Source organism: Zeus faber (assembly GCF_960531495.2).
Source record: "Zeus faber genome assembly, chromosome: 18".
Classification (NCBI taxonomy): Eukaryota; Metazoa; Chordata; class Actinopteri; order Zeiformes; family Zeidae; genus Zeus; species Zeus faber.
The window spans coordinates 13,278,228-13,305,692 of NC_137210.1; the positions used below are offsets into that span (position 1 = coordinate 13,278,228).

A 27,465-nucleotide genomic window follows, 5' to 3' on the forward strand; every position below is an offset into this window, starting at 1 on the left:
ATCTCAGACCAATTAACAAACACCCAGTGCACACATAATTTGCTTTATTTGTGCATGGCCGCCACAGGTTGCCAAGGCCCACGTGAGGCCGGTCACATGGAAAGCCTCTGTTAGTCCACCTCCAATTGTTCAGAACCTTGATTAAAACAACATGATGACTAGTGTCTTGCAATGTTCACACTGTTGCAGTTTATAACTTGAGTTGACAATTTTTTTTTAAGAAAACTAAGGCTTAATTGGTTCAGTAAGAGAGTAAACATAACATGATAGTGATTGATTTGTAATAGTGAAGATTTTGTAAGTATACCTTAACACAGGGAATGGCAAAAAAAAATGTTTGAAATCTTCTATACTCTACTGATGCCTTGACTTTGACACAGGTTAGGTTTGGTGTTGCTTTTGTTGGTTATGACTGTTAGTTATTACTGAAGTAACCATGACCGTGACCATGGTGATGTGTAACACAACAGCGTTGGCCTCTAGTGTGACATATGGTTGAGGAGAATCACACTGATTTAATAACCTTATTATATAAAAATATTAAATTTAATAAACGCTGTAGCCTCGGGTGAGGGAAGGTGCTGACTTGCTGACAACAGGTAAGGTGCGCTCCGATGCCACCCAGCCATAACCGTCATCTAATGTGGGAACAGACTCCAGGCTTTGACGGGAGCAGAAGAATAGAAGAATATCTGCAGCCCTAATAGGTTTTAAATTTGAGTGTTTAAAATACAGTATACAAACTGTATTGTTTGACTGGTATTATAGAAGAATATCTGCAGCCCTAATAGGTTTTAAGTTTTATTTTCACAAGGTGCTGCTCCCAAGTGTTTAAAGAATAAAGGGGCAACATTCCCACCTTGAACAGGCTGCATACTGAACAGAGATGGAATTCAACCGTAACTGAAAACCTTTTTCACGCTGTTATGCCTCATCTGCACGAACAACACAAAAAGGTCAAGCTGTCACAATTACAGACGGAGCAAGACGAGACAACACAGACCGGTGTAGTGGCGGCAGCGCACGGTGGGTTAGGGCTGGACTATATTGACAAAATGACGACTATGACGATTACCTCAATATCGATATTTTGATGATATTTTGGATATCAGTGCTACTTCTGAAAGCACTGATGATAAGATATTACACAAAGAAGTATTTGAGAAACATGAATTAGTAATGTGGATATTATGACCAAGCAGGTAGATGTGTTGATAAGAACAGCCTACGAGGTTCAGAAAATTCCATTACTTTACTGTATTGAAAGAAATATTCAACTATATTGCATGATAACCAAAATCTGTGAACTGTGTCCTGAACAGTGTTGCTGCGGAGGATCCAATTTTCTCTGCAGCGATCTACCTTCATACAGGAGCACATTGATGAATAGATTCTCTTTAACGTTATCTCTCTTTAACTTTAATGAGTGTCTGTCTGTCGTCATCACCCCGTCGTCGACGGCCTTGTCACACGTTCTCCATCTATTTTCTCTTTGAACTACTCACAAATCTAAAAATGTTGTTTAATAAATAGAAAATCATGCAGAAAATGTAAAATGATATGCTAGCCATGGGAATTTGGCAATGTATGGATTTGTTGTTATTTTGGGACATAATTGACACGTATAATTGGAAGGTAATTACATTTCTACATTGCAAAATGTAATATATGACACAAAAATAAAATACGTATTTTTAACTGGTTCAAACATACATATTTCAGAAATTGCCTAAAAATTTGTCCCCTTGCTCCATTTTGTATTTTTGTTATGAGTGCAGTATAATCTGTGAGCCTGCTGCCCAACATTGAGGTTTGGCCTTCCAAAGGATAAAGTTTCGGTAGCCCTGGTTTCCAACTATTCAATTTCCCTACAATGTATTATTGACGATGATGATGACAGACAATAGGCTAAATAACTAAATGACTGGGGATTGTTCATCTCTGGCAAACTGTATTGTAATAGCTAATTTATTCTCATTCAAACAACGATCTTCTCCAAAATCTGATAACCCACTTTGGATGATCAGCCCCTGTTGTAGGAGAAATTCATGAATACAGAAGCCCTATGTTTTTTACCAGCTCCCAATCTGCTCTTGGTAAATATATTTTTTTTTAAATCGTCCTATTAGGAAGGCAGTAGACTGCCATACATCCTAAATTGTGTCGCTATTTACAGTTTCTCTCACACTCTAACTCATGAACTCTAGTGTAGAGCTGCTGCAGGTGAGAATTGCGCTTTATTTATGAGCTTCATAGCGCAAGGTGCCACAGGGTTCTCTTGAGAATGTGAGGGCGACATACATAGTATGTTGCGTCCCCACAGACACACATACTTACTGCAGGACATCTATTTACCCTGCTGGTTATTTTGGCTTGGCAGAGAGCTGCTGGCACTCTGCTGAACATGATGTTTCCCTGAGTGATGTAATCTTCCTTTTGCATATCAGAACTGTTAATGGGTCCATACCAAATCTCTGCATCCAAATCACTGCATACAGTTGTTTGTTGGGACGCAACAGAATTGTGAAATAAAACATTAAAGAACAAATAGAGAGATTTTTAAAAACTGAATGCATTTCTCTGTGAAAGCTCTGTTTGAGGCACAGGACAGATTGATCAGGGCAGATTATGGTGACAGCATGCACTGCCAGCGCTCAGATGGCTCATATGCCACATCTTGTTCAACCACGAGTCGTCCCTCAAAAGATTGAAAGGCCAAAAAATCTCAAGGTTATGAACATGCTTTAGAGCAGTGGCCTTAATGACCATTAGGCCAGGCGTTAAAGTCCTTAGTTTGGACTCACTTTTGGAATTCTGGCAGTCAACACAAAGGGGCAAGATGAATAACAACCTAAATATTAGAGGTGAAAAAGTTTCAAACAAAGATGAAATCAGTACAGCAACAGATGCATCTCATTTAAAGTTATATCTATGTGGCATTGATTGCATTTCAAATTTAAGAGGAAAAAAAACAGCCCCTGGAGTAGTTTGAGTACCGTATTTTCGCGACTATAAGGCGCATATAAACGTCTTTTTTTTTCCTCAAAATGTGCGGCGCGCCCTATAGTGCGATGCGCCCTATGTGTGTTGTGGAACATGGAAATCGAGCAGCCGCGAGAGAATTCAAGATTAATGAATCGATGGTTCGCAAGTGGAGGAAGATGGAAAACGAACTCCGACAGGTGAAGAAGACGCAGCTGAGTTTCCGCGGACATAAGGCGAGGTGGCCAGAGTTGGAGGAAAGACTCGAGCGGTGGATCATCGAGCAAAGAACGAGTGGGGCGAGCGTTTCGACGGTCACTGTTCGACTAAAAGCAGTAACGCTAGCGGAAGAAATGAAAATTGAACATTTTCAAGGAGGTCCGTCGTGGTGCTTTCGTTTTATGAAACGGTGCCATTTTTCCATCCGGACCAGGACTACAGTAGCGCAGCAACGTCCGGCGGATTATAATGAAAAGCTGGCGAGCTTCCACTCCTACTGCAGCAAACACATCGCCGACAAACGCATCCAGCCAAGCCACATCACCAACATGGACGAGGTGCCGCTCACTTTCGACATCCCGGTGAATCACACGGTGGAGAAGAAGGGGACCAGCACGGTAGCGATACGCACAACGGGGTATGAAAAGGCGTCGTTTACTGTTGTGCTTGGCTGCCACGCAAATGGACAGAAACTGCCGCCTATGGTGATTTTTAAGAGAAAGACTTTGCCTAAAGAGACTTTTCCAGCTGGAGTCGTTATTAAGGCAAATGAAAAGGGCTGGATGGATGAGGAGATGATGAAAGAGTGGCTGAGGGAGGTGTATGTAAGGAGACCAGGTGTTTTTTTCCACGCATCACCATCGCTGTTAATCTGTGACTCCATGCGTGCCCATCTCACAGCCGATGTGAAAAACAAGGTGAAACAAATGAACGCTGTCTTTGCTGTTATTCCGGGAGGTCTGACAAAGGAACTTCAACCGCTCGACATCGGTGTGAACCGGCCGTTCAAAGTAAGGCTGCGAGCGGCGTGGGAGCGATGGATGACCGACGGAGACCACAGTTTCACGAAAAGTGGAAGGCAGCGCCGGGCAAGTTACGCCACAGTTTGCAGATGGATTGTAGATGCTTGGGCTAACGTGTCTGCTGGCACTGTTGTTCGAGCTTTCGCAAAAGCCGGCATCATTTCCGAGGAGCCGCACGGCACGGAAAGTGACTCTGACAGCGAAGAAGGGGAAACTGGCATGTCTGATTTAGCGCAGCTGTTTAATTCAGAAACAGAGGATGATGACTTCGATGGGTTTGATTAATACTTTGTAATAAATACATGAATAAAGCACAAACATACTCAGTTTTGCTCCCGCTCTATTTTTAAATACGCAGTAGAGGTATTTAAACGTAGTAGAGGATATGTACCGGTATATAAAACCCGCGCCCTATAATCCGGTGCGCCTTATGTGTGTGTTAAATACAGTAATGGCACACATAACTGAGACTGCGCCTTTTAGTACGGTGCGCCTTATGGTCGTGAAAATACGGTAGTAATATAAAAGGCATTCATGAAATCGAATTTGCCATTTTCTCTCTATGCTCCTTCTTTCAGAGGAGATGATGCCATTTCATCCCCCTGTGCCAACTCCACAGGCTGGTCATAGTGAGCCAAGAAAGATCAGATTTCTCAGAGTTGGCTGTTAAAACACAGGCTGATATGGTATGATACGATATATTAGCAAATATTATGACAGTCATACAGTAGGGCATTTTGCATGATCTCCATGTCTGGTGATGTCTGCTCTCGCCTAGGGATGTGATGCACATACAATTCTTGCCAAGAAATACAAGCAGACATGCTCTGGACTGAGTCTAGCTGTCATCTACACAGCAACAAATTAAATACAGTATGTTCAGGGTGTGAACATTCAAATGAATGTGAAGTGTGCATTCAGATTAAATAAAGTGGAATTTGTCCACAAATTCCCAAATTTTTTTTTTTTTTTTAATTAAAGGGCCTCTGAGAATATGTTATTCTTTATACAAAATCAATATCAGAAGTGCTTAAAGTAATAAAGGAGACGTAAAAAGACCTAAGAGCTTTCTGCCAAAACCGACAGGAATGACATATTTGCTTTTATTGGAGCACTTAAATGTTCGTTCCATAGGGAAGGGAGCGTGTCTTCAGGGGCACTGTTGAAATATACAGTGAGAGAGATTCTCTTCTCTTGGGTCTTTTCCCCGCGCTCTCTTTGTACACAAAATTTACTGTAAGTTTTTATGCCTTTCTGTGCCGAAGACAGGGCATACACCAATGGAAATCAATACAAGCGGGCGAACACGTTCAGTTTAGGCATTTGTCATTTCCATACAGCCAACGCAAAAATTTGGGCCCAAGAAGTTGGGCAGGTCCAAAAACAAATATGCAGGGATACTTCTTTACGGGCCTCGGTACAGCAGCCGGTGATCTCTAGGGAGTCACTAAGCTGCACCTGATCAAAGAGAATAATTCAGGATGGAGGAGACCCAAGGAGTCGAAGCTACAAAGAGAAGGTAAAGCTCAAGCTGGGAGCGAGTCAACAGTACTTTAGTTTGTTTTACTCCTGCAAGTAGAAAGGCCCAGAGACTAAAGCACTTCACAAAGCTATTCCTGTACTTTGTTCTTTTGCGTGTGGGATTCGGCATAAGCTGCCCCCACTTTGCATCATACTTTTTACAGCAACTTCACGCTGCTCTTCCGCAGTCCATTGGCAGTAAACTTTGAGGTAATATTCCTGCACTGCACATAATAATGTGAGGCTGCCGATCAGAGAATCCTTCTGCAAACTTCACACAGTTAATAAACCTTGTAGTCAATATATCACATGGGTACTAATCAGATGAGTGCAGTACAAAAACAAACATGCACACAGGATATATATAGATTGTTTGTTTATCCTCCATCCCATGTTGCCTCATCAAAGAAAAGTTCCAGCCTCGAAGACTATGATATTGTTACATTTGCATCTCGGTGATGTAAAACACATCCCAGGTCATTTTATTTCCCTGTTTTTGTTCAGTATTTCAGAGGTGATGTGCTGATTTTGCAACACCAGTCTCAGGGCAGCTTAATATCAGCGGGTATCTTGAACTCTCTAAAGCACAAATTATGGATGTCAGATATTCCGATCAATATCCAATATTTAATGCACATAGTTGTGTGCAACTATTGAACAGTTTTCTAAATCTGGCAGACATGGAATGCGTTTCAAGTTGCTAAAGAATAAGGTTTGAGCTGCCATCTTGGTCCTGGTGTTCAATTCACCACCGCTGTGGGTGAAGACGTTGTGAAGAACAATACTAGTAGGTCTCTGGACCTTTTTCCAATGTGTTTATGTCACATGTTGCCTTCAAAGGTAAAAATAAATTATCTTAAATAGACTGACATGTTCCGTCAATCGGTTTATTTCTGATTAAATAAGACCATACAGGCCAGCCTTAGGTTTTTCCCCTCTCTCCTCTAAACAATGGCAAACAAACAGTGCTGGGCCTGGAAGCTGTTTTCACTTCATTTGCCCTCCTGCACTTTACAATGACTGTTATTTGATGTTGTGCGAGGGGAGAGGGATACCAGCTTGTCACCTAAGGAGGTGAAAATTGAGGCAATTGTCACACTATGCACAGTGCTTGTTTACAAAGAAAGGATAGAAAAAAAAACAAAGTTCTGGTAATGGCTCGTGAGTCACAGCTGGGGAAAGAAGAGCTTGAGAATAAACTTAACGCAGGGTGTGCACAGAGACCTTGCGCCTAATGTGTAGAGTGAAGAGAGGTTGCGCAATGTGAAGTGGTGCAGAAGCGCTCAGGGAGGAGTTGAAATGCGAATAAAGTGAAGGACACCAAAAATAGAATAAGAGTGAGCTACTCGGGGAAGATGCGAATAGAGAAAAATAGATTTAAGTGAGTTGGAGACAGAGCTGTACATGTTCTTTATGATGAGTTATACGTTGGCACACAGAAGACTTAATCCTGGAGGTGAAGTCAGGAATAGACAGAATTATAAAAAAAAAAAAAAAAAAAAAATGATGAATTGCCTGTAATACTCTGGCTGCAAATCATTTGTTGTTCTGCCGCATGATTAGGGACAACCAGCAGAACAAGCCTCTCAAGTCTCTTTATCATCAAAATATATCAAAGTCTTGGATGGACCTTTCTTGCTTGTGTATGTGTCACAATGAAAATGTATCACATTTCTATGGTGCTCTCTCTTTGGTGAGATACTTAATAGATACTGGTTAAGCTTAAGTTACTTTTAAGCAGGCAGAAGTGAGCTCTCTATTTAGCATTCACAGATGGAAGAAATGACTGTCGTGCCATTGGCAATGCTAGAGCGTTTTCCATTTTATTTTCCCATAAATTATCCCAATATTTCTTTTCACCTATATTATACCTTCTTATATTTAGTATGCAGAACTGGGAATTGTTATGGCTTATATCACAATACACAGGTTCCATGGAGGGCTATTTTATGCAGTTTTCCTCTTCTAATGCCCACCCCGAGGGCAAAACAAAGCTGCCTTCCAACTTCACGCCAACGACAGTTCAGCTTTTACCACATGGTTGGCCAAAATGCCGGACAGTTGTTGCAATTAGATGCACTGACCGGACAGGAAACAAGCCGGGGCTGTGTTTCTACAGTCCTGTCTGAGACCCAAAAACCCAGAGAGGAAGAGATTGTGGATTTGTGCATTTAGACATGCCGCCGTCCCTAGCGAGAATGGGATGGCCAAAGAATGGTAGCCATCAAAGAACACACATCTTTGCAGCGGATATTTAATTCCAAGTTAGGCAAAACATATGATACTGCGTGGGATCTTATCCTGGTTAGCGTTTATATACAGTATAGCAAGTGTCCGGTAAATATGCAGAAGTCTATGCTGTATGACCATCAGTTCCATTATTTTTGATGTGTCCGTGTTCTTTGGCAATATTAAGGTGACTTTGTGCCAAAATAATTGTTAAATGACGGTATAGAAACACTGAGAGAGTGGGGCGTAAGTCAGTTTCCTCGATGAGTGGCTCATCTTTGAAAATCAGACCACCCACCAGCGCTAGACATGGAAACTTGTTCAACAATGACAGACAGAACTAATGATAAAAATGGAAGTGACGTGAGAATTTGCTGGGTAATGGAGGAAGAGGGAAGAGACTCCCTAATTTTTGTCATCAGCCGTTTAACTGAGTGATGAAAGGTATTTGCTGAACATCTGCCATTCAGTGCTGCTTTAGAAAGGCTGGTGTGGCTCAAATCGTCCCATGATTCATTATGCACCTGGGCGATATATCACTATCATGATATGAGACTAGATATTGACTGGGGTTGTGGTATTAATGAGATAGTTAAATATTGTCTTTAAGGCTCCATTCCAGTAAAGTTTAGCAATTTTCTGAAGTCCACAGACTGTTCTAGCCAATGTTGTTGTCGGATTGAGAATATTGTGATATTTGGTTACACATTTGTAATGCCATACTTAATCTAGTCCAGTGATTTTTGAGGCCAATTAGGGCTGGATATTCCTATGACACCTTCTATGGTTCAGGTATGCAAGAATATAGTGGGCAAGGCAGCTTTGAGGACTGAATTGAGCCTTAGATGGTCAGACTCAGTGGGAAGATCACAATGGAGAATTGTACTTTTACAGTGGTTGTAATTCTCTCATCAGTTGGCCATGTGTTTTAGAGTATCAAGTCAAGATTTGGAACAGTTCAATCTGGTAAAAGACGGAAACCTGATCCTCTGATGTGTAGTCATGGGAGGGTATGATAGGAGGGTGGCGTATAACCCCGCGGTCTGCAGAGTGCGCCGGATGTTCAATCATCTCATCTCACCAGTCCTATTATGAGCCTTGATGAAAGAACAGCCCAAAGTCTTCAGCTGTTAAGAGTCTGTTCATGCTTTTCCCCTGATCTCTTTGATGGCATCTGCAGTTCTGCATGCATGGTAGCCATTTTCCAGCATGAAACAGAAGATGATCAACCGCCAACCTCATCCGAGAGGCAGAGAACCGCTGACGCCACATCCTCTGTATGGGGCTTAGGGATTGACAGGATGTTAAATGACATCACCTGCAAACAATTAGACTGCTTTTTGTTGATCTGTTTTTGTGGATGCAAGCATTTTCAGAAGCTGCAGTAAACCAAAATCACATCATTACCACTAGTGCCAGTGTTGACTTACACCTTAGAGAGAATTGTAACAGATGATGTGCTTAAGGTCCATTAGGCCTTTACTGGTTTGCCTGGGTCGTCTTCCTTATTCAGTCGATTCAAGTTGCCTCAAATGGTTCGGACACTTACTTGCCAGTATGTGGTGAATCAGTCTATCTTCCTTAGAGAAGCAAGCAATGCAAAGGGCTCAAATAGAAATGAATAATGGAGGGGGAGGTGTCAGCCTTCGCTTATTGGTTGATCGGCTAGCTGTCTTTGACCTGAATGGCAAACATAGAATACCCTGCCAGACCCCCCCCCCCTTTTTTTTTTTTTTTTTTTTCTTCTCCCCAAACCTCCCCCTTTTCTCCTATAATCCTCTTTTACTTTCCTTTTCTCTTTGTGTTCTGTTAAAAGACCCTTTGAGCCTCCCCACCTCCTCTGTGAAGGGCATTGTGAAGCGCTGGCAGAGCCAAACCCAACAGTGTGTCTTTCCTCTTTCCTCTTTTAACTCTGTCATGGAATGAACGGCCGGGGCTTCTCTCTGTAAAACTACCCCTTTCTCTGAAAGCCCTTCATGTTCTTATTTGTGTGAGCACACAAAATGTTTGTCAATAAATTGTTTCCCAGTCAGCATTTAGAGTAAATGTCTATCTGGGAAACAAAACCAGCAAGCCTTGAACCAATTACAACTGTGTCATTTTAAACTGTGTCATTTTACCATTAATAAATCCCATGACAGCCTACAGCTGAGTGGTGGACAGACTGCTGTAAACAAAGGCTGGCGTAATAGTGACTGTGTGTTAGCAGGCAATTGCTTAGGAGTGATGCAAGTGTATGTAGCACGTATAACGTTGTGTGATTATCCGTCGAGGCAAATGGAAGCGATATGGAGGGGCTTTCTCATCACTCAACCTAATTAGAAGGTATTTCCTCCGTCAAAGTGACGGAGGAAATGCTGTGGCCGCAGATAGAGGGAGTGCTGCTACAGTTTAAGAGTATGGGAACAACGTTAACTCACCAATTTACATAGAGACATAGAGGCTGACAACTGGGGCGGAGGAGCAGGGATGTTGACGGGAGGGAGGAGGAACACTGTTCCTCGGGTCTTGGGATCTTGCTGCCAGAGCTGCTCCTCCCTCCTGCAGTCTCTTTCAGGAAGATACTTTTGGGCAATGTTCACGCGACAGGTGAAGTGTTCCAAAGCAGTTAATTACTTTCCACGTGTGGTCTGATGCATATCCAGTCCATGGCCATGTGGCTGCAGTAAGATTTGTCAGATCAGAATTCATGTGTATTTTATCAGAAATTTTTCGTGCTGATTATTTTTATTATTATTATTATTATTATTATGGGTCCGGCCCGCATGATTGTTATTGTTTGGATTTTTTTTTAGTTTTGTTTTTTTCTTATTTTCTTATTTTTATTATTCTCTTTGGCATTTCTCAGGCTAAAAGTGTCTGGAAGACGACAAACGCTGGCTAAGGTCTCATTAAAAGCAGGAGGCCTCAGACATTTCGTGGTACAAATTTGATTCATATCGATCTACATTCAGAGCAGGAATTTGTGGAAAAACCAATGAAAATTTACCAGAAGTAGCAGAACTTTTGCGTACCTTGATTAGTTTGTGTAGTGGTGTGCCTTGTGTGATCATCATCCAATTGGTTATATAAGTTTCATCTCTGCTGGGGCATTCGCAGCAGGTATAGTCCGTGATGTGGGGCTACACGATCGCATGTGTTTTCATTGTCATCGCGATGTGAACATGCACAAACACATCGCAAAAGACAGCCCAAAATGAATAAGTAAATGAATAAGACAAAAAAATGTTTTTAGTTTCTAGTGTCCAGACGTGGACGATTCACACATAAAAATATATTTATGATTCCCCTTATTTAGAATTCTCCATTGAAATGTTATCCCTGTGCATTTTGTAAGCTTCTATTTGTTTTGTCCTGTGATTGTAATATGGTATTGTCGGCATTTCCCACTGACTTACTGGTGAACGGGAGATCCTTTCCGCACGCACGTTACGTGAACGCCCATGCGCAACTTGCGATCCGGACCAGGAAGTTCTGCACGTGCTACTGTGTGTTTACACTTGTAGTGGGCAAGCTGCTCACACTTAGTACCTGCTTGCACAACTCCTCAGCCTGCAGTTTTCAGGTCTGTGTTGGGAGGTTCAGGTTATAACAGGCTTTTTGTTGACTCTCCACTTGCTGATACCGTGCCAACAGTAGGGCAGCAGATCTTTCACTATAATTCCATTCAAATTTGTATGGGTTATTATTTTTATACTCTAATATATTAAAATATTTAATTCTCCAATTTAGTACTGGGGGTCGACGTTCTGCAGAGAGAGAATCAGTTGAAGCTCTGAACCGCATGTTGAGACGCAGTGCAGGGTTCACGCTGAACAGGAATTTAGAGAAAGATTTAGATTATTTCGTTTCCTTAGTTTCTTACTTGTATGGAAAATGAAAAATGTAAAACCTAACTCAGAGAATTTCAGGGGAGCTTTTTTCTCCTCCAGACAGTGCTGTGCCAGACACGCCACGACAGTTCCTGTGCTGGTTTTTCTTTGTTCTTATTTAGATCTATTTATTTTTGTTAGTTTCTACTTGTATGAAACAAACAACTTTAAACCCAACTAAGGGACTGTCACACTCCGCCTTCCATCAGGACAGTGAATTGCGTAGTGATCTCCAGTTCACTGTGCGTCCCGTTCCCGTGTCTCCAAACAAAACAAATAATTATTATTTTGAAAGTGACTAGTAACGTTAGATCAGAGAGTCTTCTGCAGCAGCTTAGTTAATACTGAAGTAGAATTAGCAGCCAAGCTTCCGTCAACCCATTTATAACTTTAGAATTGTGCCATTGACTGGTTCATGATACATTTCGATCGATCTGGGGGTCCGCGCCGCCGCCGCATATCGATCTAACGTTAAAACCAGTTTCTGATTTGTGTCGGTGAATCGTTACACCCTTAAATAGTTCATGGATGGCACATGTGCAAGATGTTCATGTGCCATGTACAAGTCCCACTATACGCTGACAAAATAATCTACAGAAAATAGGCTATGTTGGTGTTTGTTAGAAATATTTTTTTACTTTATTTTTTGTCAGACCTGCCTAACCTGACAACCTAAATTTCAGCAATTCCTGAAGATTTGTCAGTTGCACATTCACGCTGCGAATCCCAAAGGTGTTCTGTTGGAATCGGATCTGGTGACTGGGAAGGCCACTGAAGAACACTTAACTGTCATGTTCATGAAACCAGTTTTTAGATGACTTTTGACATGGTGGAATGCCAGAAGAAGCCATTAGAAGATGTGTAAATTGTGGCCATGAAGGGACACACATGGTCAGTAACAATACTCAAATATGCTGTGGTATTGAAGCAGTGATTGATTGTTATTTATAGTCCCAAAATGTGCCAAGAAAACAATACCTAAATGATAACACCGTGCCACCAGCCCAGACTGTTGACACGAGGCAGGTTGGGTCCATGGATTCATGCTGTTGGTAAATTCTGACCCCATCCGGTACCATCCCTGTGCTACAGCAGAAAAAGAGATTCATCAGACCAGGCTACGTTTTTCCAGCCCTCAACTGTCCAGTTTTGGTGAGCATGTGCCGGCCGCAGCCTCAGCTTTCTCTTCTTGGCTGACAGAAGTGGAACCCGACGTGGTCTTCTGCTGTTGTAAGCCCATCCGCCTCAAGGTTCTACGTGTTGTGCATTCTGAGGTGTTTTTCTGCTCCACCACAATGGTACAGAGTGGTTATCTGAGTAACCGTAGCCTTTCTGTCATCTTGAACCAGTCTGGCCATTCTCGGTCTTGACCTCTCTCATCAACAAGGCGTGTTCATCCGCAGAACTGCCACTCACTGGATGTTTTTGGTTTTTCGCACCATTCTGAGTAAACTCTAGAGACTGTTGTGCGTTGAAAATCCCAGGAGATCAGCAGTAACAGAAAGATTCAAACCAGCTCTGGCACCAACAATCACGCCACGGTCAAACACTGCGATCACATTCTTTACCTGTTCTGATGGTTGATGTGAACATTAACTAAAGCTGCTGACCTGTATCTGCATGATTTTATGCATTTCACTGCTGCCACACAATTGGCTGATTAGGCGATTGCATGAATAAGTAGGTGTATGGGGTTCCCAATCGGCGCATCCCTGGTTTGAAGTGTTTTGTGCAATGTAGGGTTGCCAATCTTAAGATTTTCACGTATCTTGATGTGACTGAATTTGTACTGACTCACATTTTGTTACTGACTCTCACAAGTGTTTAAGTGTTGAACCCCATCACTCTACTGAACTCTCGTTCATTTCTGGATGTGCTGACTCCATTCACTCAAATCCACTCTGCAAGAGCAAGGAATTTGACTGGAGCACCTCGGCCCCGAGGCAGGTAGAGGCCGCGACATGCTGACATTCCACCTGTCACCTGGAAGAGTTAGCGCTCTTACGTCATCCCTCACCCCACTTCCAGTTCTCTGTTTTCTATTAAGGCAACACTTCAAATCTGTGCATCTTAAATCTTCCCAAACGCCATCTGCTGTCACCGCTGCTACAGTGACCTGGAGAACCTCCATTATGAATGTGAATGACGTTATTCCAGCTGCTTCTTTCACTGGTGTGTTGCACAGCGGCCTCCCCCTCATCCCCATCGTGGCCTGTGCAGAAATCCAGTTTGACAGCTTTGGCGATGGCAAGCAGAGGCACATTCACGAGCGGAGCGTTTGCACAGTGCAAACTGTTACGCTTGCAGTTTTTGCCATTACAGGTTTTCATAAACCAGGGGGAGGAGACGTAGGACGTGACACATCCCTGTCTTACTTTTGCAAATGTTACTACAGGAAATTATTTTGTGATGGCTCTGCTGTCTCTGCGGGCTTATTGAAATTGAATTTAAAATCTTGTGTTTAAATATATAAAACATAAGATATATAAAATAAAGGCCTCCCGGCACTCCTATTTTCGTTTCATGAAACGTAGGTAGTGCGGAAGACAAATCTCCTCCCGTAATAGAATCCTTTTATATGGAGTAATTTGTGCGGCTACACTTCTCAGAATTCATAATTCTATTTTGTGGCCATGCTTTATGTGACCTGCCCTCTCATTAAAGAATACATTTTAAATTACAATATGAAATTGGAAATCTGCAGTCCCCATAAAACTTAATATGCATTTGCGGTGAGTCCATATTTGTTTCCGTTGCTCCCTGGAAAACTCAAGTTACTATGCACATACACCAACATGCATGGTCACTCAAGCAAATGCTGCGACACACACACACACACACACACACACACACACACACACACACACACACACACACACACACACACACACACACACAAACACTTTGGTTGTTCTTAACCCATGGTTAAACAACTTTTTATCTGCACTGTTTAGAGCACTCTGAAACACACAATGAATACTGGGGGATTGCATTGCCATGTGGATTGTACATTATTCATAATGGACTGAACCTGGCGCAACGACCGTCCATGTCTGTGCAGCGCACGCCTTGACTGATGTAATTGCACCCTTGTTACTGCTGATTAGACGTATGGTCCATTTAACTGTCCATTTATGCCAAGCGCTCCTTCAGGACTGGAAAGTATTCAACTTTGTGGATCTCACAAATTACAGCCTGCCTCAACATTCAGTGTTGCATTAGACTGCATGTTTTATAGGCTGTTTTATAAGCAACTGTCGGAACAGAATGTTGGAAAATAACCTTTTTCGTTGAGGCTTTATTTTTTTTCCTCGTGTGGGCACCTCCTTATCTTGAGACATCTAATTCCTTATTTGGTTGTTTCCCCCTATTTATCCGGCCGGTCTTCTTCCCCAGCTGGTTTCTGTGGACGTCACAGACACAGTGTTCTAAACATAGTCTGGCTTGCTAGTATGCTTTTCATAGCATTCTCTTATCTTTATGCATAGTTTCAGCCTTGCTTCCATTTATTTATTTATTTTCATTTCATTGATGAGTCTCCCCTCCCATACGCTCTGTGCACAACCGTACACACACTCCACCGTGTTGTTTTGTGTAAAGCCTCTGAAGGTGGTCAAGCATTGTCATTCCCCCTCACCTCAGGCCTGGTGAAATAGAGCATGTAATCCCTCACTGTCTGTCTACGAAACGAATGGGCACAACCATGGACATGCGTGTGCTCCGAAATGATCAGTGTCTGGTCCTGCCATTTAAAAAAAAAAAAAAAAAAAAAAAAAAAAAAACCTTACGAGGTTCCAATTATGGCTGTGTATTATGTTGTAGAACTGTTGCAAGCATTGAGTCACATTGGAAACAAATGGTTCTTTGGTTGGTTTGTGGTTAACTTCTGTATTTTCTTATTTGTTTACAAATGGTTCTCAATTGAGGCAAACGCTCGTGTCCTATCGAGACCAGTTTTTCTTTAATATTTAAAACTTTATTTACAGTAAACTACATTAAGGTGTGGGTGAAAGAGCAAGAGAGAACACCGTTCCAGGACACATACTCACACACATCCCTCTGCATCGCCATCCTATCAAACCCGCCCCATAAAAATACCGTTTATCCAATATTATTAGATAAACGGTTGTGATTGGCCTGACTCTGGCAAGGTCGGGTGGAAATCTGTGGGAGGGAATCTAGACCAGAGTTTCTGTCAGGAAGAAAACAGTGCCGGTCAACGTGTCCTGGAAGATTTCAATTTCCCGAACAAATGAGAGATTCTGGTCAAATATTATCTCTTTTTATTGAACTTAAAAATAATTGATAAGCCGGCTTTATAGAGAATTACATCCTCAAGGTATGTAGATGTATAATATTTTTTATTGAATATTCAAAAAAAATCTTCAGTCTCGTCAGTAAACGCCATTTTAAAAAGAAATAAATAATGAATATTACTACTTGAAATAAAGTAATTTATGTTCGTGAACAATAAGTAACAAGTGCAGCCAATTTAACATTTCCCTGAAATAAAATTTTGATCAAAGCAAAAACAAAATAAATATGGCATGTAGGTCAAAATAAATAAAGTTAGGCGTTGTCTGTCTTTGTAGGGACGTCCCGTCGACATATTTTACACAATCGATATTTACAGTGTGCTTTGGTTCAGAACTTAAATATCCCAAAAAAACAGCAAACCATGGATGTTTGTGTCCCAACGATGCATCATCTTCCTGTTTCTCCTAAGAGTTCTAGACGCTGCAGCTCTGTCTCCGCTCCTTGTGTACTGTGTTTACAAGCGCAACCTGTCCACAAGGGTTAGGGGTGGGGCCTAGTTCTATATCGTCAAACGTGATTAGTCACAGGTGAAAGGTGAGCTTTAGATCGTCCAAACTGATTGCCTTTCTGTTGCAACTTGCAGAATGCCGAAATGAACAGATCCACAGAATTTTTTATTGAAATTATCCACCCAGCACTAATTCGAATTGTGCTTGGAGGGAATTATATTCGGCGATCATTATGATCAGAGTGATTTAAATATGTTGGACTTCAACAGATTTTCCGGGTCAAAAATCCGGCAATTACCAGATAACGGAAACGCTGGGCCCAGACCTATTCTGGTTCCCAGGTTACGATTGCCCTGTTTGGCATACTTTTTCTTTACTCACACATTACGATCGAGTGGGTGGTGATTACAGAATGAATAGATGACGTTGGGTTGGCTTTTTTTATTAATTTGTTTTCGTGCTGTTGTTTCACTGCACTGTGGTTAATTGTGTCTTGTATTTTAGTTTCTTTTATTGTGTAAATCATTATGTTGTGGTGATGTATTTTATGTATCGTCATTATGTGTCTTTTAAAACAGCCTGTGGCTCCAGAGGCAAATTTTGAATAAATTTTCAGCTATTTGGCCTTTGTTTTCATTTTCCTTCACCCTGAGATGAATTAACCTTACTTGTATGTCTTGCTAATGGCACTATACTACTCTATCTGGCATTAAAGTTGTGGTTTGTTAGTGAGGCACGCGACTCCATAACTGCCTCTCTCTTCCTCAGGGAGACTCCATGAAAGATGACAGAGGAGGTGATTGTTGTAGCCAAGTGGGACTACACGGCCCAGCAGGACCAGGAACTTGACATCCGAAAGAACGAGCGCCTCTACCTCCTGGACGACTCAAAGACATGGTGGAGGGTCCGCAACGCCTCCAACCAGACGGGCTACGTGCCCTCCAACTACGTGGAGCGTAAGAACAGTCTGAAGAAAGGCTCGCTGGTGAGGAACATCAAGGATACACTGGGTAAGCAGAGTCCAGATCAGATCAAACACTTAAGTTCCAGGTTGATCCGAAACAAGGTCATTTCGAATATTACAACAGTTCTGTAAACACTGTATTCGTAATATATGATCAATATCTGACACCTGATTTTTCATTTTTAGTTTTAATTATTTCTGTATTAATGGGCAGAAAAAAACTGAAATTGGGACATTTTCAGCAAGGTCTCTACTAAAATGCACAATCCAAAGCACATCCATCACTTCTGTTCCTGACCTGATTTCAACTGACGAATGAGCCGTCTGAACCGGGTTGGCTGAAATATTCTGGTTATTCACCTTATTTAGATTAATGTTTCTGCAAACATACATATATATTATGGAACCGCTGTCTGGGAAAAGTGGAACATCTCAACATAACCATCGCAAAGCTATGTGTGTGAGACCCATCGCTGAAAGTCTTTCTGTGATTGTAAGTGATTTACGCCAGTTGTAGTTTTCATTGAGCTTCACAAAGATGCCAGCGTTCAGCTGGCCGCTGCTTTAAACGTCAGGTGTGTGTGTGTGTGTGTGTGTGTGTGTGTGTGTGTGTGTGTGTGTGTGTGTGTGTGTGTGTGTGTGTGTGTGTGTGTGTGTGTGTGTGTGTGTGTGTGTGTGTGTGTGTGTGTGTGTGTGTGATTGCCTGTGCACATTGTCGCATTGTGTCTCTATATGTGTTATAGAACTATAAATTTACATTTACATTTAGTCATTTAGCAGACGCTTTTATCCAAAGCGACTTACAGTTGTTCAAACACCGACGGACGCAGCCATCAGGAGCAATTAGGGGTTAAGTGTCTTGCTCAAGGACACTACAGCATGCTAGCAGGAGGAGCCTGGGATCCAACCAGCAACCTTTAGATCACTAGACCACCAGCTCTACCGCCTGAGCTACCGCCCCCCATAAATATTGATTGTTCTGTCGATTAATAATAGTGTAATTTTGGATCACAAAAGAAAAATAGAATCATTATGACGTATTTGAACCCCAACACACAAAATGCTTTATATTCGGACACAACAGTCAAAACATGTTCAATGGGGAAAAGAGTATTCACATTTTAGTGAAGTTGGGCACTTTTTTTTTTTTTTTTTTACGTGGTGCATCACTAAATCCCTAATTTTATTACACAAATATTATTTTCATTTGATTAACCCTTTCAGCCCTAATCAGCATGTAAATGGTGTGGCTTAGTGAGAAATGTTGAATAAATATGGGCTGTTATAAGGCGGGCAGGTTGTTTATTTTACTGCAGGATTCAATTGAAAGCACTGGCACTTCTCTGACTGATTCTTAAGTCAGCTATCTCATGTGACGGTTCAAAGTAGGAGCGACCGCATGGGAGGGGAGTGGAAGCACAGACATCTGTTGAAAACCCGAGTGAGATGGAATGATCTAATAGTATCATTTATATAATTAGTGACTGGGCCATCCTCTGGGGCAGCCAAATTTAGAAAGGAGAAGAAAAAGATGGGCAGAGAGTGGAGATGATTGAGGTTGGACATGGCTGAAAGAGGTGGAAGTAAGTAGGGGGGGGTGAGATATATCAGGGGTGATGGAGAGAGTCTGTTTCTGCAACACAGCTTTCTCTGGGCTCTGGATGGTGGCCCCCGGGGAGAACTCCAACAGGCTATGTGGGCCAACACGGTGCGCTTCGGCTCTGTCTGTCACCAGGGCTTAATGTGTGCAGAGAGGCTGCCCCTCCCCTTCTCACCCCTAGTCCCCGCTGCGCTCACTTTCTCTCTCTCTCTCCATCACTTTCACTCGATCTTCACGCTCTCATGTTGAGGGCTCTTTGTTTGTGTCCGATCTTTACATTGATCAGTGGCGGAATCTGCAGTCTAATGGCTGCGCTGGGATGACAGATTAGCTATCTCTCCCCAAATGTAGCACATATTGACTAAAACATCCTGGCACGGTTCCATTTTAATCTAGAACTTTTTTTTTTCTTTTGGTGTGAAAGGTTCTAATGGCCTCCAGGCTCTAATGGGCTACAATATTTGGATGGTTGAGTGATTACTCACTCCTGCTTAAACTCTAAATAAATGGGGATGTTGGTCTTTCAGGTGCTTGGCTGTGTTTCAACGCATTTCCCCTATCATTTCAAACTCTCAATGGCCCCATTTGCAAAATGTTTTTTATAATGTGGTTATGCCTTGATCATCTACTGGACCCGTACCAATTTGCCTACCGACACAACCGATCAACAGAGGATGCTATCTCCACAGTGCTCCATCTAGCACTCACCCATATGGATAGCCCAAAAAAAGATGTTAGAATGCTGTTTATTGACTTTAGTTCTGCATTCAACACTGTGATCTCCTCCAAGCTGATCTCCAAGCTCAGCCAGCTTGGCATCAGCAATTCACCCTGCAACTGGATTATGGACTTCCTTACTAACAGACCCCAGGCTGTTAAATTGGGGACTCTCTCCTCCTCCACGATCACCCTGAACACTGGCGTGCCGCAGGGTTTTGTGTTGAGCCCTCTGCTCTACTCTCTCTTCACTCACGACTGTGCCCCTGTTTATGGCTCCAATGCCATAATCAAGTTCGCAGATGACACCACTGTGGTGGGCCTGATCAGAGATGAGGATGAAACAGCATATAGGGATGAGGTTAAACATCTAACTACATGGTATAAAAAACAGTAATCTGGAACTCAACACCAAGAAGACCAAGGACATCGTGGACTTCAGGAGAACCAGGAGCAGGGCACACACCCCCCTCCATATCAGCAGTGCTGAGGTGGAGCGTGTGTCTAGCTTTAAGTTCCTTGGGATCCACATCACAGAAAATCTCTCTTGGTCCCTCAACTCCTCCAGTCTGGTGAAGAAGGCGCATTAGCGCCTCCACTTCCTACGGACCCTTAAGAAAGCACAGCTTTGTCCTAGGATTCGTCCGACTATCGGACCGCTGTACCACTGAGAGCATACTTACAAACTGCATCTCTGTCCGGTACAGTTGCCGGTTGCCTGGTAACGTTGCCGACCGCAAGGCACTACAAAGAGTAGTGAACTCTGCTCAGAGGACTATTGGCTGTATAATCCCCCTATACTATATATACAAACCTGTATTTATAACCTTACACTGTTGTACATAATACATCTCTTTTGCCTACATAACTGCACAGAAACACTGTACTCAAATAGCACTTTGGTATTTAAATGCTTCTTTTGCACTTCTGGTTAGACGTCAACTGCATTTCATTGGTTCTGTACCTGTACTCTGCTCGTGACAATAAAGTTGAATCTAATCTAATCTGAGTAGAAAGTGCTGCCACACGCTACTCCTGCTGCTTTTCTTCCCAACAAGTCTCATATTTGGCAGAGCTGCTATTCACCATGTTCACATGTTGTTATTCTGAGGTGTCTGGAGTTGTGCGACTTTGTCATATATCACTGCTTGTAGTCCATCATATAGCAGTGCCATACATACTCAGCTCTACTAATCCTAGAGGAAAGACTAGTTTCATCAAGGGTCATTGGTAATTCAGTTGTTCTCATTTAGATCTTTTAATGTGTTTATTCCACTATAGCTATTGTGTATAGCAATTTGTTCCATCAATTCATACTGTGTTTTATTGTCTAGTTGTTTGCCACTACATGCCCTGATTTTCCTCTCCCAGGGAATACAAGGTGTGTGTGTGTGTGTGTGTGTGTGTGTGTGTGTGTGTGTGTGTGTGTGTGTGTGTGTGTGTGTGTGTGTGTGTGTGTGTGTGTGTGTGTGTGTGTGTGTGTGTGTGTGTGTGTGTGTGTGTGTGTGTGTGTCAACATGACACTTGTAGAAAGATTTCCAAACAACACAAGGCATAAAACACAGACTCATTGCCTCTGTAAAGTACGACAGTAGCCGAGGGGATGATAATCTTCAACTTGTGGGGTCAGAGTGTGCTTCTCAAAGTGCTATGATGTGGGCGGTGTGGCGTCGTGTGGAGTTATGTACGCCCAGTCGTCTGAAGCTCCTCCAGAGCTCTGCAGAGAAGCGCAGGGTGCTGCTCTCCCCCGTGGTCGTTCAGTCTCTCGCTACGTCCTGCTGAGATGGAGTCCCCGGGCTTCTGTTTACGGGAAAACAGCCTCTGTTCAAGATGAAGAGAACCGGGTGAAGGTTGGGAGTGTGGGAGGACAGATCAAGGCTGCTTTTCTCGGAGCCAGCAGGCCGGGAGCCTTGAAGTGGAAATTGGCCGGGAGGAAAAGTCAATTTGTCCACGTTCATCAGCGTGTCCCTGTCTGTGTCCGCCATCAATATTCGTTTGTCTGTACGTGTGCTTTTCAAGGATGGGATTTTGCTGAGTGGAGCAGTCTAGGTAACACTAGTGTCAAGTCTGTTTTTCTTTCCTGAATGACCACCCACGGCAGCCCCATTGATGACCTTTCAAGCGTGATTTATAGTCAGCGCAAGCGAGCCGTGCCGCTCATGGCACGCGCGCTACCAGAGAGCATGAGCATTTATAGTTGACGTGGCGATATTCTCCTGAAGGGGGCAATGTGCACGAACCACCGGGGAAACTCAAAGAACTACTGTAAATGTTACAAAGAAGTCCTGAGGGCAGGAGTAGTATATATAAAAAAATAAACAGTAAAATGAATATGGAAAGTGTTAAATGTTTGTATATTTATTGTAGTCAGTGCAGGGTTTTTTATATATAGTCTTGATTTGTTGCAAATTGTCAGTGTAAACATTATGAGCCCTGAGCTACTAATATAGACGGACAGCACTTTCTCCTTCCATGAATTCAGCACCATCTGGTTATTTTTGTGGTCACGTGTGGAATGATCGTACAGATGCCTGTACCTGCCAACCTCTTTGCACAACCTTCCTTCGGATGCGTCAATCTTGAATCACCTGAAGCGCCTGGCACGGAGCTCCAAAAATTGGGAGGCGCGCTCCCTGGTGCGAGCGGGGGGCTGTCGTGAGTGCCGCAATGACGTCATTTATGGCGGGCGCACAGAACGACACTACGGCTGCGGGGACTATAAAGCAGCCGCTACCTTGGCATGCAACCAGGGGGCCACGCCCTTCACATGAACACAAGTACCAGCTGCGCGGGCCCGGATCGTCACTTGCCACCACTTGCCATTCATGTGTCATGAATAGTGAATGTTAGTTTTATGAAGCATCATCTGCTCAGTATTCCTGTCTCATCTCCCCATACTTTGTGTTTTTGTCAGCTGTGCTCTCAGATGTGAATGCTTCCCCATGCGCCAGAAACAGCTGCCAAGGGACCCTGCGTCTGTCTCCCCCTCTTCCCCTCCTCTGACAACCAGTTTCATGCTACTCCGGATGAACCCGACAACTTTATTAGCGATCTAACTGCTTTATTCAGCCCTGACATTTCGGTGGCATTTCAACTCGCTCTCCAGAGTAAACTGGGCCATTGGTTGTCAAGAAATTAGCAAATTGGGGAAAGGATCTGACATACGTTGTTGCTAGCATGTGGCGTATGCTAATTTGAAACCCAAAAAGTTGAGCTGCTGCACAGCAAACACTGCTCGATAAGGCTCGCAGAGGATGGATTTGATGCTGTTAATTACATCGTGTATAGTGTCTTCTATTAGAGGAATAAATGGCTGCCGAAAATGTCCAGCCAGGGGTTCAGTGTCTGCTGGTCGTCTATTCCAGTGGTTCTCAAACTTTTTTAAACTTTTTCTACGCTTATATATCCCAAGAAGGCTGGAAAGGGAAAAGGGACAGGAGTAACAAATAGTGGTGGTTAGCAGCTGCAAAACTACTACCGTCAGCTGCAAATGATGCATTACATTACTGTCCATGAAATCATAGTGTTATGTTACAGAGTTCCCCATTATGAGCTTTAGAGGATCCCTCACTATAATGAGGGGGCATTTTACCTATATGGCCGCTCTAGTCAATTATTTCGCACAAAGCCGAGGACAACATTGGTTTCATCAACTGGAACACACGTGGTCCTATCAACTAGTCCATGTGCATGTTTTTTTATTGGGACAACCAAACTGAGACTTGAGGAATATTTTAATATGGACAGAAAACATGGACTCCTCAATGGCCAGGCAATATTTCAGTTGTGATTATAACCACCCCATCTCTCTAAAGGCCGTTGAAATGGTTCACAGATCCATTAGAGGAGATAGATTGAGGCTTTTGCTGCAACTTCTAAAATTTTCTAAATTTACTCCTGAAGCTGCAAGCTCAACTCCAGTTTCCTCAACCAGGTCCATTGTGGTACGTTTTAGTGATCTATGTCCTCATCAGTGACTTGGCGTAATCTATTAAAAAAAACGGCACTTTTTATTATTTAAATCCCCTGATGAAGGCCATACGGCTGAAACGTGTCGGGCATTTAAAATTTATTAAGCCACATGAGATTAGGCTTTTTAATTGACTTGCAGTGCCTGGGATTTTCCTGATTAAATAAAGTTGTACAATGCTTTATCCGAGGCACCCCACCAGGACAGAAAAAAAAATGTCGGAACAGAAACCTCTTTCTATTCATTCTTGTGTGGAAAAGGAGAGCGGGTATAGCTCAATCTGCCCGACACCAGCTTCCCCTTGACAGGTGGAAGCAGATTAACACCTCCTAGCTCCCAAATGGGCTCCATGCTGTCAGCGCACCTTTTCAGAGACGCCTCTCTGTGTGTTCAAGTGGGAGAAGTCAAAGACGGGTAGGAAAGGAGACATCTTTGATGGTGGATAGGCCTGTCATTATCAAGCGCAGACTCCCTGCTCCACTTTTCCTCGCCATCTACACAACCTATTTTCTTCCCTTTGAGTCCCAGGGATAGAGGAATTCAGGAATTGGATATAAAAACAAAGCTATAAATAACTAGCACTATGCTTTCCCTGGCTGTGTGTGTGTGTGTGTGTGTGTGTGTGTGTGTGTGTGTGTGTGTGTGTGTGTGTGTGTGTGTGTGTGTGTGTGTGTGTGTGTGTGTGTGTGTGTGTGTGTGTGTGTGTGTGTGTGTGTGTGTGTGTGTGTGGGGGGTATCTTCTGTGATACCTTTGCTATCTGGCAAAAGTAACAATGCAAAGAGGATATTGTCATTCTATGTTCATTACAGCACATCACTGTCAGGAAATGGTAAATTAATTTGATTTGGGGTAACATTTGTTTGTGTGTGTGCAAATTTTAGGTGTGTGTGTGTGTGTGTGTGTGTGTGTGTGTCAGCGTATATAGATCAGTTAAGTACGGTCAACACACATTGACAAGTATCCAACCAAATGCAATGTAACTCGAAACAATGACAAAATCAGATTCTTGTGAAAGCTGCTGTTAGCGTGCAGTTATTAAGCAGAATACATTCCCTTAATGCAATATACTACGAGAAAAGCCTGTTAGAACAGAAACTTACTTAAAATCCTCTAATGCCGGGATCAGACTACACAAATTCAGCCCGATTTTGTTACGGCCGATAAATTTTCAGCGTTGGGAACGACCAACGGGCGTCTTTACCCCGTGAAGAGACATAATCAACAGCATCAACAGTCGTGGGGCGTTCCAGGACGCCCAGACGAAAAGGCCTAGCATGTCAGAAGTTTTTGTATTTTTCTGCCTCCTACGACGCAGAGTGCTCTCTTGCACATACCGGCATGTAAAAAAGGGATGCGGCTGTTACATTACACCGGGGAAAGTCTGACGTCATTCTGCTTAAGAATAATAATCCGTGTGCTTCGGGCGCGTCCGGGGACGGGGGCTCTGTCCCGGCTCCGTGGGAGGGAACAGAGTCGGTCCGGGAGGCGTGGGGAGATGATGTGCAAGCTGAAACAGATTCAGATGACCAATGAACTCCTGGCCAAGACAGGGCAAAAATGGCACCATCATCTACTAATCTGACATGGTGACCATTGTGAAAGACGAAAAATATCGTGCAGTATGATCCTGGCATATGAGGAATTCAGGAATTTTGTTGTATCTGAGACGTGTGTCAGACCGGCACCACCTGAAGCCTCGTTTTCTACAGCCTGTAAACATTTAGTCTCAAATTACTTTAAAAAGCGGTATATATTTTTTTTTATTCAAGAAATTAGTTTAAGAGTAAACAGAATTTTTTTTTTTTCCCCCCCAAAAAAAACACTAGAGATAATGCTAAATCTATCTGCTCTGCAGAAAAAATGTATTACTGATTCAAAGCTTTGTCTTTTTCTGTCCTCTCTATGCTTCAGGTTTGGGGAAAACAAAGCGGAAGACGAGTGCCCGTGATGCTTCCCCAACACCAAGCTCGGACACAGAGTACCCGTCCAACGGCAGCGGGGGAGGAGGGGGAGGAGGGGTTGGCGGCGAAGGCGGCGCTGCCGAGAGAGTCTTCCACCTCAACATCCCGGCCGTGGTCAAGTTCGCCTATGTGGCAGAGAGGGAGGACGAGCTGACGCTGCTCAAGGGCTCCCGGGTGGTCGTCATGGAGAAGTGCAGCGACGGCTGGTGGCGGGGCAGCCAGGCGGGCCGCGTGGGGTGGTTCCCCTCCAACTACGTCGGGGAGGACCTGGGCCGAGACGACGGCAGGGGCGGAAGGGGCCCTTCGGAGGGTCACCGCAGAGGCTCCCAGGGGACCGGCCTCGCCAATGGGCGCGGCGGCGCGGCGCTCCACCTGGTCCAGACGCTCTACCCCTTCAGCCCCGTGACGGAGGAGGAGCTGAACTTCGACAAGGGCGAGGTGATGGAGGTGCTGGAGAAGCCGGAGAACGACCCGGAGTGGTGGCGCTGCAAGAACTCCCACGGCCTGGTGGGGCTGGTGCCCAAGAACTATGTGGCGGTGCTGAGCGAGGGTCCCGCTCCGCCCTCCTCGACACCGAGCTCCCCCCAGAACCGCCCCCTGGCGCCGGCCCGCACCGGGAACTTCGCCGGGAGGGACTGGTACTACGGCGACATCACCCGAAACCAGGCCGAGTGTGTCCTCAGCGAGAGGGGGGAGGAGGGAGACTTCCTGATCCGAGACAGCGAGTCATCGGTGAGTTGGAGGGCGTTGCATCCCAGAAGGGTTGTGGCGGGTTTTAAAAGAGGAGGAAAGAAAGAAAGGTTGAAGATTTTAAAGATTGGTGCAGTTTCAATAAAGGACATGGAGGTTGAGAGAGTTTAATGTGTTATTTTATGATCCACTCTGAAATGTTCAGGAATCCCAGCATGTGTCTCATCTGTAAATGCAGGGATGTACTGCCACCTGCTGGTGTGAAATATATCTTACAATTGCTCTACATTTCTCCTTCCACCAACTTTTGCCTTTTTTTTTTAAATTATTTTAATTTTATTTTTTTTTATTTTCAGCCCAGCGACTTCTCCGTCTCCCTGAAGGCCCCCGGGAAGAACAAGCATTTTAAAGTGCAGCTCTCGGAGGGAGCGTACTGCATCGGCCAGCGCCGGTTCGGCTCTATGGACGAACTAGTAGAGCACTACAAGAAAGCCCCGATCTTCACCAGCGATCAAGGGGACAAGCTGTACCTGGTCAAGGCGTTGCCATGACGACAGCGTCCCCGCCGAACACTTACACTGGAACGAACTGATGACACACAAAGAAACATACGACCCCCGCCTGAACGCAGTGTTGCATTATTATTTAGGCATAAATGTCAGCCAGCTGTGGGTGAAATGCTTGATGCCGTGTTTGGGATGAGTTACCCTGGTGATACGTGAGTGATGATGTCGAGGTTACGCTGATTTCTCTTAATTCACCGGACATCGGACGACGAGTTGATAAGAGGTGACGCGATCTGAGCCTCCGGGGCTCTGAGCGACCGACCGCCTTCCTTTTAGTACATCTACCTTTATTATTATTTTTTTTTTTAACGTCATGAGTCTCGATGCGTATTTGTAGTCAGAAATGTTTTTTTTTTTTGTTTGTTTTTTTTCTTTTTCTTTCTTTAAGCAAATTCTGCTTTCACCGTGTTTCTGTTCTGTTGACCATGATGTCCCCTTCATCCTAAATTTCAATATTCAATTTCAGTTTCAATGTTCTCGTCTTCCTTCGCCGCCGCCTTTCCGTTTCCACAAAGCGGCCCTCTAATGAAGAGCGGTTTCTACTTCCGTCAGCGAGTTCCATCAGGAAGGAGGAAGGAGGGAGCATCGATGCCGAAGAGGAGAA

The 27,465-nt window shown here is 43.6% G+C and overlaps 1 protein-coding gene across 1 annotated transcript in view; it reads left to right on the forward strand.

The window, feature by feature from the left end:
• The window catches only part of nck2a (NCK adaptor protein 2a), a 32,204-nt gene extending 5,335 nt beyond the window's left edge, over positions 1–26,869 (forward strand). The window contains exons 2-4 of the mRNA XM_080018642.1: positions 17,161–17,402; positions 25,556–26,337; positions 26,652–26,869. Coding sequence (XP_079874768.1) covers positions 17,177–17,402; positions 25,556–26,337; positions 26,652–26,846 — 1,203 coding nt within the window. The 5' untranslated portion in view covers positions 17,161–17,176 and the 3' untranslated portion in view covers positions 26,847–26,869. The remainder of the gene's footprint in view (positions 1–17,160; positions 17,403–25,555; positions 26,338–26,651) is intronic.
• Positions 26,870–27,465: the final 596 nt, after the last annotated feature.